Source organism: Sinohyriopsis cumingii, chromosome 11, assembly GCF_028554795.1.
Source record: "Sinohyriopsis cumingii isolate HCF-2022 chromosome 11, ASM2855479v2, whole genome shotgun sequence".
In the NCBI taxonomy this organism is placed as follows: domain Eukaryota; kingdom Metazoa; phylum Mollusca; class Bivalvia; order Unionida; family Unionidae; genus Sinohyriopsis; species Sinohyriopsis cumingii.
In genome coordinates, this window is record NC_142971.1 from 65958038 (window position 1) to 65971855 (window position 13818).

At 36.1% G+C, this 13818-nt stretch overlaps 1 protein-coding gene across 1 annotated transcript in view; it reads left to right on the forward strand.

Annotated features, from left to right (window-relative positions):
- The first annotated feature begins 4201 nt into the window (after positions 1-4201).
- The window catches only part of LOC149788602 (pre-rRNA-processing protein TSR1 homolog), a 70657-nt gene continuing 61040 nt past the window's right edge, over positions 4202-13818 (forward strand). Inside the window, exons 1-2 of the mRNA XM_089974660.1 lie at positions 4202-4359; positions 12701-12771. Coding sequence (XP_089830786.1) covers positions 4245-4359; positions 12701-12771 — 186 coding nt within the window. The 5' untranslated portion in view covers positions 4202-4244. The remainder of the gene's footprint in view (positions 4360-12700; positions 12772-13818) is intronic.

Sequence of the window (13818 nt, forward strand, 5' to 3'; positions counted from 1 at the left end):
ACGATCATGAATTGTTTAGACCAGATGGAAGTATCTGTATCGATGAAAAAAAGTAAGTTTGATCAGTTTGTAAGAACTAACGGCAAAATATATCGTAAAGAATCTCTCCGCGAAAAAATTAAAAATCTTGCGTGTCGATATTTATTGCGTAATACACATAACGTTGACGATGCTGAACGATTGCTGATTAATTTCTGTCAGTCGCAACTCATTTTGCTCAGAGGAAAAATTCGTGGAAACCAACCCCGCGCTGAATTTCTCGAAGATGTGCAGCTAGACTGCTGGGAATACGGACACGGTGAATTGTGGAATACTAAATACAAACACAGCGATGTTATCTCGGTTGATATGGTTGCATGCTATCCGGGAAGTTTTTTTTTTGGTATGGGAGAGTGTTCCGTGTATTTTAGGAGATTTAGACATTCCACACACGAGATGACCAGAGTCTCGATAAATGGACCATTACCCAATTTTGATTTGACTGGATTCGCCTGTATCGAGTCATTTGAGTTGCTAATGGTCTTCATCCGATCTGTTATGTTTGGTTTGGTAAACACTTTTCAGAAAAATGTTGGGCACCAATAGTGCTGTTACGATATATGCTCGATGCAAAAATACTGATATCGTTGATTGTAAGTGAAGCAATTATATCGTATAGGCCTTGATAATTTTTTTGGATGAGACTGAAGATTAGAGTAGCAGAGGGGGTGCGAGTACAATAAGGTATCATGGTGGGTAAACGCGCGCGCAAACTTTTTTAAAAACACTAACGACAACAAAAAAGTAACAAAAAAGCTAACCCGATGGAGAATGACTCTCGCTTAGTTAGAGGCTTTGGTTTCACGGTGTTGACCCTTTTTTCTTTTTCGTAGGAGGCTTTAGTTTTCCAAACATGACTTCCAGCAAACACTCTGTTCACCCCCTCTGCTGCTTAAGTCATAAGTTTACCATAAATTTGCAAAGAATACTATACAAATTCATTTGGAAACTAGAAAGCCCGACGTGTCCATTGTATACCTAATTTTATCTCGAATCAATGCAAGACCACAGATCTCACAACTTGCCAAATTTATATCAACCGCACATCTGGATTGTCTCTCTTCATCAGGTTTCCATACAGTCAGCAGCTCACGCCATAGAAACTATACAGCTATGCCCTAACACAGGGAACTATTTTAACTACGCCACCTTACGCCTGTCATTACATGGTTTCAAGGCACATTTCGCCAGTACAACTGCATCACATTTGCCATCAAGGCGGCGTAAACGCTATCTGTCCAGTCCCTTCTCGTTGAGTCCATTGTGTAATTTACCGGTTCCAATCGTAAATACTGCCAATGCAATCACTCCACAATGTACACCACTAGATTATAATAAAGACTGTGCTAAGACAGCGACACTCATGCGGTAACTACATGAATTCACTAAAAGTTAACCATGGCATCATGGAAACTCTTTAACACTTCACTCCGTGATGTTTGCTCCTAGTAATTGGCTAATTATTTCGGGCCAAGGAATATTTCCATTGCACTGAGTATCCAATAATCAAACAAGTAGTCGCAAAAAGTTAATAATTCCTTAACATAGGGCGCTATAACAAAATGCGCAGACTCCAAATGTATTACACTACAATCAACAATTAGAATTGCAGCTTATTTAGGGATTGGTGCAGCGCGTGATGGTAAGGCTGTGAGCATCTTTGGTACACCCGTAAACAATCCACGAACAACATCATCGAGGCCAGCTCCATAATATGTCGCGTAAACAGGTTCTATCGTGCCAACAACACGCACGGGTTTCACACGTCCACGTACATCTGTCATAATATTAAATATTAGCTTGATCTCGAATGCACAGTTGTATCGTCAATGTTTCACCACAAAGATGTACAACGTACCCGTCTTGATCCACGTAAGTATCTTGCTCGTGTATACACATGGGTGAGGTCGGATGGGTATTTTGGACTAGAGTCCGTCGATCAAACGTAGCACAGACAACACATTTTGTGCTTGATTCTGGATCGAATGGATAGCGAGTGTAGGGTACAAAGCAGCAGAGAGGTGTGCTCTGATAGTTGTACTCTAAGTATGATCCGAGCAGCTGTGTTTTGAACTTTTTGAAGTTTCTGGAGTAGATATTGAGATGAACCAGTCATAATTGAGTTACAATAGTCCAGTCTTGAAAGTACGAATGAACACACAAGTGTTTTAGTGGCATCAACGGAAAGATATTTGCGACTGGAGCTGATGCGTCTCAGCTCAAGATATGCAGCCTTGCGTACGTTCATGACATGTTGGTGCAACGTCAGAGTACTGTCCAGGGTAACATCTAGGTTTCGTACTGACTGTGTGAATTTAATGTTGGTGTTGCTCATATTTATTGTTTGAGGTAAAGGATGTGAATGAGAAAGTATCTGTGTTGTGATCAGAATATATTATATACGATATTGTTCTCGATCAGCTTCGTAATATGGCAGCATATAGTCTAAATATACTTTCGTTTGGGTTAGTGTTTTCCGTTCTGCAGGTTTATTTAGACCATTTCCATTTTTGACTGTTTTCAATATTCGTCTGGGGTGTTTTTGGTAGAGGCGCAGCTAACTCTTTGCTTTTGGGTTTGATAAATTTTCTTTTTGTTTTTGTTGTTGTTGTTATACATATATTTGATCTGAGTAGTCCTGTGTATATTCAGGTGCAGCTGTCTCTTCTCTCTGTTTTTCAGTGGTTATTCGCGACCTAGGACTTTATCGCGTGTAATTGGTCCATAAAAGTTTGCGTCGCATCTTATGCTTGGGCACGTGTCTGTTCTTCTCTAGTCCTACATGTAAGACATGACGCTGATATTAAAGTTTTGGGCGTCAGGGTCTTACTGCGTTACTAACAGCGCTGTATAGTGTTTTGATGTCGACTAACATTGTAACGAAAGTCAAATTTTCAGGAATATCTCACACAACTGGCAACTAAAATAACGGCGCTTTTCTACAAAGTAAGGTAATACTGTTTTAGTCAGACTTTACTTACTCGGATGTCTTTTCTCTAATAAATTCAAATTCTCACAAAGAAATGGACCTGTTTTGAAGTTTCGTTGGCCTACATTTCAGTTGACTGGAAAGCGACGAAAGCCGGGAATGCCGAAATCGGGTTAATTGGAAACATTATTCTTTAACAAAACGAATAAAAATATAATATGCCTATTGGAACTGTAAAGCAACGTTTCGTTTCGCTGCTCTGAAGTGTTCATCAAGTTCACCGGTGCCTATTGCAATAACACTGGCGTCTTCTTTGACTTCAGTCATTGCCGCTGACAAGCGTGAGTAGTGAAGTGGGACACTATAGGGTCTAGGGGACTTTAGTGTTAAAAAAGGGTATATCCACTATAGGGTCTATGGGAATTTAAAATGTAGTGAATGGGGAATTGAACATCACGACAAGGGTCTGAGACATCCTAGCCTCAGTGGGACCTTAATGGTAAAAAGGGGTATATCCACTTTGGCGACAATGGGAAGTTAATATGGGAATTTTATATCCTCTTTGGCGACAATGGGAATTTAGCATGGGAAATTTAGCATGGAGTGAATGGGGGATTGAACATAACTACAAGGGTCTGGAGCACCCTAGCGACAATGGGACTTCTATATTAAAAAAGGTCCTGGCACTCTGGCCATAAGGGAAATTTACCAGTAATTCATTAATGACTTAGCAAAATATGTTAAAGATGTCAGTGACTAAGAAGTGAATAGATATGGGTATTAAAGAAAAGTTGTCATTATCACGACAACGAAAACAGGACAAGAAAGCGCTTGAGGCAGGTGGGGTAAATGACCATGAGTACCAGTTGCTAATATGGCTTCGAAAACACTCTGAACATAAAATGCAGGTACAGTTCGTAAAAGAAAAGAAAAATAAATGTTTGATGCTTATTTAAAAAAACAAGGACGGACAAATTTATAAATGTTATTATTATTTATTATTATTATTATTATAACCCGTGCCTTTTCCGTCATGATCCTTTCTGACCCATTACCGTCCTTTTTGGCTCGAGCCTTATTAACTCGACACCCTTATTTCTACATCTTCAGCCAAGGTACCGATATGTTATCCCAATCTACATAGGTTAACACATCGGACCCTTGGCTAGCGATAACGTAATTTCCATTACGTTTTTTTTTTGTCCGATGCGTAGTATAGTCATATCCCATCAGAGCGTTACCTCCCTTAGGTGTTTACCCGTAGCACGTGGGTGAAATGGCAGCTGACAGTGGAACGTTTCGACACAATCCTGGGACATTAAAACAGCAAAACAAAGTACACAAACATGGGAAACATAAAACCAAAGGCCAGATGGATCGCGAAACGAAAGGTATTGCATTGAATTTTGAATTTATTAGAAGTTTATCCAAATACAAACGGGTGTCCGCAGAATTATTTTCGTGGTGGTAGGCGAACGTGGTGGCCAGCTATTAAATTGTACGGATGTAGGACAAAACATGTTTAGAGGTGAAATCGAGGTGAGGGAGCAAATGGCCCCCATTGCCCTTATATGCGGGCGCTGCTTTAGTACAAACCTGCAAGTCAGTAGTTTTCGCTGCACCTCTTCCCGGCAGCAAAGATGTACCCTAGCTACGATGTCGTAGCCTCAACTTGATTTGTTGTGGCTGAGGTTACGAACTGATCCCATATCATGTAAGGGAGCACACAAAAAATCATCAATAAAGTCTAAAACAAACGGGGTAGAAATCTACTACACAAGTATAATCATATGCAATGTCTAATTCTATGTCCAAAATTGAAAAAGGGAGAATTGATATGCCCCTACATCATTGTGTTATGGAAAGTTACACAGTTTTCCAGAGCTTATGGAACACCACTCCTTTTGTGTGAAAAACACCGACTTGCCCACATAAATAGATAAATAAATAAATATATGGACACATTGTTAGTGTTGAAATTCCATTAGCTTTGAAATGTGAAAAAAGTGACATTATTCGGGAGCACTTGGTAGTAATCAACTTAGAAATTATAAATCGGTTAAATTTCAGGTAAGTTTTGTGCATTATTTAAAAATATCCTTGGTGGATTTTGCTTTTATGATTGGCAGGGTTGGGTTAATCACAGACTATACATAGCAACACGTCATTTTTCTGATATTGAAATAACTGCAAACATTTTATTTCTTCATATAGATATGTTTAACAACATTCCAAAAATGTTTAATTTTTTAAAATATCTATTAGAAAAAAAGTTGTCGACTTTTAAGTTCCAAAATATTAAAAAATTTATAGAATTTGTGTCTTAAAAATGTATTCAGATTATGTGGCAGTCATGGAACCGAAGTGTAATGTTATAACTTTCTTTTTGTTGAGATATTATGAAATTTGATATACTGATTGCATTTTTCCTGCTGAATTCATTGCTCTCATTAATCTGTTGTCCGACTTCAATATTTTCATTTATAAATGAAAAGCATATAAAGGTTTCCCAACTTTATGATGTTTAACTTAATACAAATACATCATATTAGCAATAATTCATGTGTATGTAAAACAATTTCAAAACCCCCAAAAATGCAATGTTTATTCATAATTGTCATTAAAACAATGTTGCAAGACTTAATTTCATGAATAGGATTCAAGTTGGTTTCATCTTCTAAATCCTGTGATGTTATATTTAGCTATTTGCAGAATGGACCTGGCAATGCTGCCATCTTTCACTTAGAACTAATGTTTTAGTATCATATACCTGTAAAATAATTCATCGCTTTTATACTTTGTACTTTTTTGTTTTGTATTTTGTAAACATTATTGATCATATCAGATGTTATCAATGCATTGGGAATTTAACAACCCACTTTAAGTGTGCATGTAGTTACAGTGTGACCCCGCTATAGCACACTCTGTTATATTACGAATTCGGATATAACATGGTTGTGGTGTTCTCATATACGAACAAAATTCTTTCTTAAAAGTACAAAAAAAACTTAAAAAGTTTATTATCATTTTGGGGAAGAGATCACATATGAATATTACAAGATGATTGTGGTGTGGCTCCTGAAATTTTATGTTTGTTTTTTTTGTAAAACAAAAAAGTAGTTTTTTCTTCTTAACAGTACGAAAAATAACGTATAAAATGTTTATTCTAGGATCACGTAGGGCTTTGCCAATGATGTCACAAACTTGGAATTCTTTTTCTTTATTGGCGACATTGTTGGCTGTTTAAACTTGTATATACAACCATTGGTTTGGAGTGGAGAAATTCAGAGGCCCCATGAAAGGAAGTCACAAACTGGATATAAAATGCACTGAAATTTATCTGTTGTTACATAAACAAATTCTTTGTCCATATTGACAAACCATCTAAACAGTGCATTGTTATATCGTAATCCGCTTATCTTGACATCTAGCATGAGCACTGTATATTGTGAGATATCCACGTTTTTGTTGTTCACATTTCTGGTAATGGACATCAACCGAACGAGGCATTATCTTGTAATCTATCTTTTGTTGGATTTTCAGCCAATCACTAGTAATTAATATATTTACAAAGACTGGCATTTGTGTGTGGATGGTAAGAAAAATTCCTCTTCGTTTCACGCAGAATGAAATTCTTCAGAACACTCACATTTTCTGTAATAATCCCTTTTATCATACTGGAACACCTGTGGCTCTTTTGTCTGTTGACCCTTTACTAAATTTCTAACACATGCGTGGAAGGCAGCATCACTCTGCTACCACAAATGTACCAAAAAAAATAGGCAGGGAGGAACAGTAACTAGATTAATCCAAACGATGGCCAATCCCTTTTTAAAAATGTACCCAGATTATATAGTTTGCTGAAATTTCAAAGGAAACATATTACCTTTAAAAGACCAATTGTTATGAAAACGTGCTGAGCAAATGGAAGAAAAATCAGTCTCAGTCATCCAATACAATTATTTCATGTTGCTGCCACAATAAGAAATGGGCATTTGTTTTGTTCTTCAAAGATGGCCTTTAGCAGTGACTTCAATTACTAATGCACCCTTCATCAAAGAAAGCCAACTACAATCTTCATTAAAAACAAAGCACTTTTCTTCAGAGGAAATCAGTACCAAACTTACATAAAAAGTAATGGAATCTGATGGATTTTTGCATTTTCAAACGCTACTGGAACACGTTAACTGTGTTGTGAAAGTTTCCTTTTTACAGGGAAAATGTTTATGCTTATGAATGCTACCAACTGCAGCTTAAAACACGAAATAACTTTTACTGACTAAGGACATACTGAAAAGTACATGTGCTTTGCCATTCGTTACTTGATTGTGTTATGTTTTTCCACTTAATTCAGACCAATATGACCTGTGACAAAATTATTGAATATTTTAAATCTCTGTGTGTGCATATTTTTGATGGAATTACTTGTAGTGTGGATTCATTGTATATGATGATATTCGCGGGTGTGTACACGGTGTTGATACTCTATTCATGCTATACATTAGACATGTATATATCAACATTATTCAGGTATATGTACCAATTTTTGGTTCTCTAACTAAAGTAAACTATTTTATATGCCTTCTCTGTTCTCACTACAGGTGTATTTCTCATTTAATATGCATCGATTTAAGATGGTAACTGCTGATGAAGCACGTGTTTTACCGCTCGCATTTATTACATACCCACCCACCCCTGCAATTTTTTGGGGTACATACATCATTTTCTTCAGCTAACTGACCTGGTTGCTTATAACATGGTTTGGTCTATTACATGGTCAGGTTCTATGGCTCTCAACTACTGTGTTCTAGCGGGGTCACACTGTACTTTGCTACGCTGGTCAAAATAAAAAAAATTGTCATACCGAAACTTTGCATTTGTCTGATAGTGATACGGTTTTTTATCGTTTTTTCATCAGACAGTGTCCCATTACAAAATTTAAACAAATGCTATAACATAATGAATATAAGGTTGAACATATTTTAAAACTGATGACCATTTTTCAGTTCAGATATTTACAGCATCAACAACTTAAGTCTATTTATAGTGGGTGAAAAATCTATGCTTTTGCGTGTTCATTTTGCGACTGTATACTGTCTGAACCATACAGCAATTGTTAATACAATAAAAACTATAAAAGAAATCATCTTAGCATGTTCTTCTGGCACACCAATTTGTACAAAATTAATAAGTTTAGTTTTGGAACATCAGTTGTGGAAAAGTTAACACCATTATCAGCTGTTCGAAAATTCAAATATTGCGGATAAAGTCGACTTGGGGAGATTCGTGTGTTTACAGATTCAATGATCATTGCTGTTGGTTTATAAATGTTTCTGATATATAAATTTGGGAGCAAAATAAAGCTTGGAATATGTTATTTTGATGATATATGATGCATTTAATTAAACTGCCAAACATTTGATCAAATCTGTGTAAAGTTTGGGGGATTATTTCTTTGTGTAGCAATATCATTGAAGCATGCTATAACCACTGACCAAATTGTTTACATCTCCACTGATTGTTTTGAAAATTTCATGAATATTCATGAAGTTTTAATGACCGCATTTTGTAACAAAGAAGAGAGGTGTCATGTGACCGTGGCATGATTGGTGCTTATTTCCAATGACGTGTGAAATCTGTTACTTTTAATGATTATAAAATAATAATTCCATTAATATAGTGCCAGACATAAAAAGAAAACATGCCCATTATAGATAATTGTATTCGCTTTTACAATATATAAAGTGTTACAATCAAATGACATGTATTGATGCTACAATGAAAATTCTACACTTGGTCAATGGCTTCATCAGATTTCCAGGTAAACTGTCATCTTGTCCATGTTGGACTGGGGTTGGTACTATACAAGTTTGCAAATGGCATTGAGACTGATAAATGGTGCTGAAGCAAAAAATTCTTTATTGTAAATGGCATTGAGATTGATAATTGGTGCTGAATCAAAAATCCTTTATTGCAAATGGCATTGAGATTGATAACTGGTGCTGAATGAAAAATCCTTTATTGCAAATGCCCTGTAAGAGGGACAAAGAGAGCGCATTTTACATGATTGTATCCAGTGTGGGTATTTGAGAAAGCTTGCCAGTAGCTTCTCGTGGGTCGGTGGTTCTTTCCAGGGTTTTCCCGGGTTCTTCCTCCACCATTAATACTGGCCGCCATGTATAGCCTATCGTGTGCTGAAAAATGGCGTTAAACCCTACAACAACAACAACAACATGATTGTATATATTGGTTTTATTCTGTTAATGCAGTCGTTGTTGACAATAAAAATGTAAATTTATTGTAAGCAAGAAATTTGATCGGGGTTTCTTACAGTAATTCTAGCATGCACATTGGTGTTAGGCTAAGGCTAGACTTTGAATCACTCTGTACAATCTGCCAGCAAATGGTGCTTGGTGGTGAAAGTAGACAGTCTCACAGTAAGTAGTGTGTGTACACTTTGTTCCGTGCCAGCTGAGAAATGAACACATTGTCCTACATTGTAAGACATTGACCCAGAGATGCATGATGGAGAGGTGACATTTTACTGCCTAAACAAGCGTTACTGTGTGGCTCGTTGCTTGATCAGTTAGTCTCGTACTTAAGGTCCATGTTTTGAAGAATATCTCTTATTGTTCACAGCAAATTTGTACACTACTGCACAGATTGGATTCTAATTGTTTTAGCTGTTTTTTCTTCCATGTATGATCAAGTGGGTGCCAAGTTTTTAAACATTTGGTTGAAATGTGACGATAGCTGAGGAATGTTTAAATCAGTTTAGCTAAGATATTTTTTTGTAATAAAATAAATATGGGAAATCACATTGGTTGGTTATAACAAGGTTCAGTCAGCCATGTAAAACACTATCTATTAATCATACCAAATTTGTTTTGTTTGAATTGTTTTGATTGCCTGATAATTCAGTCACTTAGCACAGTATGAGCACGTGACAGTTATCAATGACCAGTTACAGTACATAGTGTAGATGCATAACAAGGTTTGGGCGTTGTTGTTTTTTTTTCCACTGACCCATTTTAGCCAAATCTTAATTGGGCTCCTCTTGTTCTTGGGTTAGTTGCCCATCAGGCTTGTAAATATAATGAGTGCTATCTAATTTGTTTGGCAAAAGCTGGAATTTGTAAGTTCTTGAAAGAAGCTGTTAAAGTATTAATATTCAGCTCCATGCATTTGCTCTGTGGGTCACTCATCTTTATGCAGGTCTTCCTTGCATCTGAAGTTATAGATTTGCATACAGAGTGATACACATGACCTATAAATGGGGATCAATACTATCAACTTTGCATACATAGTGATGCACATGAACTGTGAATGGGGATCAATACTATAAACTTTGCATACAGAGTGATACACATGACCTGTGAATGGGGATCAATACTATAAACTTTGCATGCAGAATGATGCACATGAACTGTGAATGGGGATCAATACTATAAACTTTGCATACATAGTGATGCACATGAACTGTGAATGGGGATCAATACTATAAACTTTGCATACAGAGTGATACACATGACCTGTGAATGGGGATCAATGCTATAAACTTTGCATACAGAGTGATGCACATGAACTGTGAATGGGGATCAATACTATAAACTTTGCATACAGTGATGCACATGACCTATGAATGGGGATCAATGCTATAAACTCTGCATACGGAGTGATACACATGACCTGTGAATGGGGATCAATACTATAAACTTTGCATACAAAGTGATGCACATGACCCATGAATGGGGATCAATACTATAAACTTTGCATACAAAGTGATGCACATGACCCATGAATGGGGATCAATACTATAAACTTTGCATACAAAGTGATGCACATGACTTGTGAATGGGGATCAATACTATAAACTTTGCATATATAAGGTAGTGATGCACATGACCTATGAATCGGGATCAGTACTATAAACTTACCATTCTTGTCGATGACAATGTAACAAATATACCTTCAAACCAACTACAGTAATTAATTGAACCTTTAAGGTTTTTGGAAGCTTCCCATTTGATCAGAGGCATGACTTTTCTTGGCCACCGTGCATTTCGTTTTACATGGCACGGATGCTTTTAAAACATCTTATTCCCAATTTCATACCTTCACTTAAACTCTGAAGACATTACCTCCAAAACAGAAGAAATTGTGCAATATTTTCGTGCAAGGAAGGCCCATCTAGAAAAAATTGGAACATGAGAGCGGGCATGAGTACCAACCAAACTATCACATTGTAATTCAGACTAATGCAAAGCAGCTGTTGTGTCAACATGCACTTGTTTTTTCTTAGTTAAAACAGAAAACTGTTGACAACAGACTAATGAGGTTTGAAATCTGCACCATTGCCGATTCTTTACTAATTTTATTTATCAAGTCAGCACATTCAGTCACTGGTTAATATCACAACATAATAGAGACCTTCCAAATTTGCTTGCCATGTATGATTTAATTACATTAATTAATTATGATTTAATTGCATTACAGATCATTTAGTAATCACTTCTGCACAAAGTTTCTCTGTACCTTTGCCAATATTTTCTCTTTGTAGCCATCACATTAGACTCGGGTAGGCAAGATACAAATCAGCAGAGTAACTTGGCATAAAAGAGGTTATTAAAGGATGAGTAAAGTATATGTACATCATTTTAAATGGGAGAACACATTTGGAATGTCTCTTTTGTACTGACCTTGCAGTTGGGATAAGATAATTAACATCAGATTGGCAAGGTGGGTGGGGTTCATTATGAACCACTTTACGTTGTGTTGTTTGTAGAAGGAGAGTGTGTTGTCAATAGGTTTTTCTTTTTATTTGACAAAAAATGAGTGCCTGTGGATATTACAACTGTCAAGGATAAATTCTTAATTTAAAGAATAAAAATTTAAATGACTAATAATTATTAATGACTGTACTGTGTATTAAAGTAACTTGTGTAGGATAGATATCAATTTGTATTGATTCTTCACCTCTTGTATCAATATGTGTATTGGTATGGCAAAAGTATTGATGCATTGATATATCAAAGAATCGTTTCACCACTAAAATAGTCCCAGGATGCTCTGATTTCATTTGTTTTGAACATTCATTGAGGAGCAGATAGAGATTGTTGTATAATTCAAACAATGAAACTACTTCAATGTCCCCAGGTAATTCTTTTCTGGAGATCATGATAAATTACAGACAGGAGGTCCCAAAATTAACCTGAAGTCAAAAACTGAAGGCATAAAATAGTCTTGTATGATGTCCATTGAGCACAGGTGTATGCCAAAATAATTCAACAAATGAACAAGCAGAAATTTTAAAATTGTTGGAAACTGTTGGTTGTGAGTACCTTGACAGCAGAAGATTTCATTCACCTGAAAATATAAAAAGTATTAAGGCAAGAGAAACTATATGTAGTAGAAATAATTTAATTCAAAAAAACATAAACATAGCTGAATAAATTATTTTGGTATTGAGTACTGATTTATATCATGGCCTGGAGTTAGGGCAAAAGAGTTTTGTATAGCTATTTGCCCTGGGCCTGTGTTTGAAACAGTTTTCTTTGAGCACTCCAACCATCTGCGGTAATACTGCTGGGCATTCAGAGATGAACAGGAAGTGCAGATATAGATTGCTTTTTCACAGAATGAAAGTTAGGATATTAAAGTGTTTTGTGTGTATAATGTATGTTGAATATTAACATGAGAAAGATTAACCAGTTTTTTTATTATTGATTCCAGGGAGAGTGAATATTAAAGCTTTGACCAAAAAAAGTAAGCATGTTCAGAGGAAAAATGACAGGCGATACCAGGTGAGTGATAAGATAAACCTCAAGAACTCATAGTGAGACTTTCATCTTAATCTTCCTTTTCTTTGAGCTCACTTGAATTACACTTACACGGTCTAGCTATTCTTGAATTACACTTACACGGTCTAGCTAGACTTGAATTACACTTACACGGTCTAGCTATTCTTGAATTACACTTACACAGTCTATCTATTCTTGAATTACACTTACACAGTCTAGCTATTCTTGAATTACACTTACATGGTCTAGCTAGACTTGAATTACACTTACACGGTCTAGCTATTCTTGAATTACACTTACACAGTCTAGCTATTCTTGAATTACACTTACACGGTCTAGCTATTCTTGAATTACACTTACACGGTCTAGCTATTCTTGAATTACACTTACACAGTCTAGCTATTCTTGAATTACACTTACACAGTCTAGCTATTCTTGAATTACACTTACATGGTCTAGCTAGACTTGAATTACACTTACACGGTCTAGCTATTCTTGAATTACACTTACACAGTCTAGCTATTCTTGAATTACACTTACACGGTCTAGCTATTCTTGAATTACACTTACACGGTCTAGCTATTCTTGAATTACACTTACACGGTCTAGCTATTCTTGAATTACACTTACATGGTCTAGCTAGACTTGAATTACACTTACACGGTCTAGCTATTCTTGAATTACACTTACATGGTCTAGCTAGACTTGAATTACACTTACACGGTCTAGCTATTCTTGAATTACACTTAACGGTCTAGCTAGTCTTGAATTACACTTACATAGTCTAGCTATTCTTGAATTACACTTACACGGTCTAGCTATTCTTGAATTACACTTACATGGTCTAGCTATTCTTGAATTACACTTACACAGTCTAGCTAGTCTTGAATTACACTTACATAGTCTAGCTATTCTTGAATTACACTTATACGGTCTAGCTATTCTTGAATTACACTTACATGGTCTAGCTATTCTTGAATTACACTTACACGGTCTAGCTATTCTTGAATTACACTTACATGGTCTAGCTATTCTTGAATTACACTTACA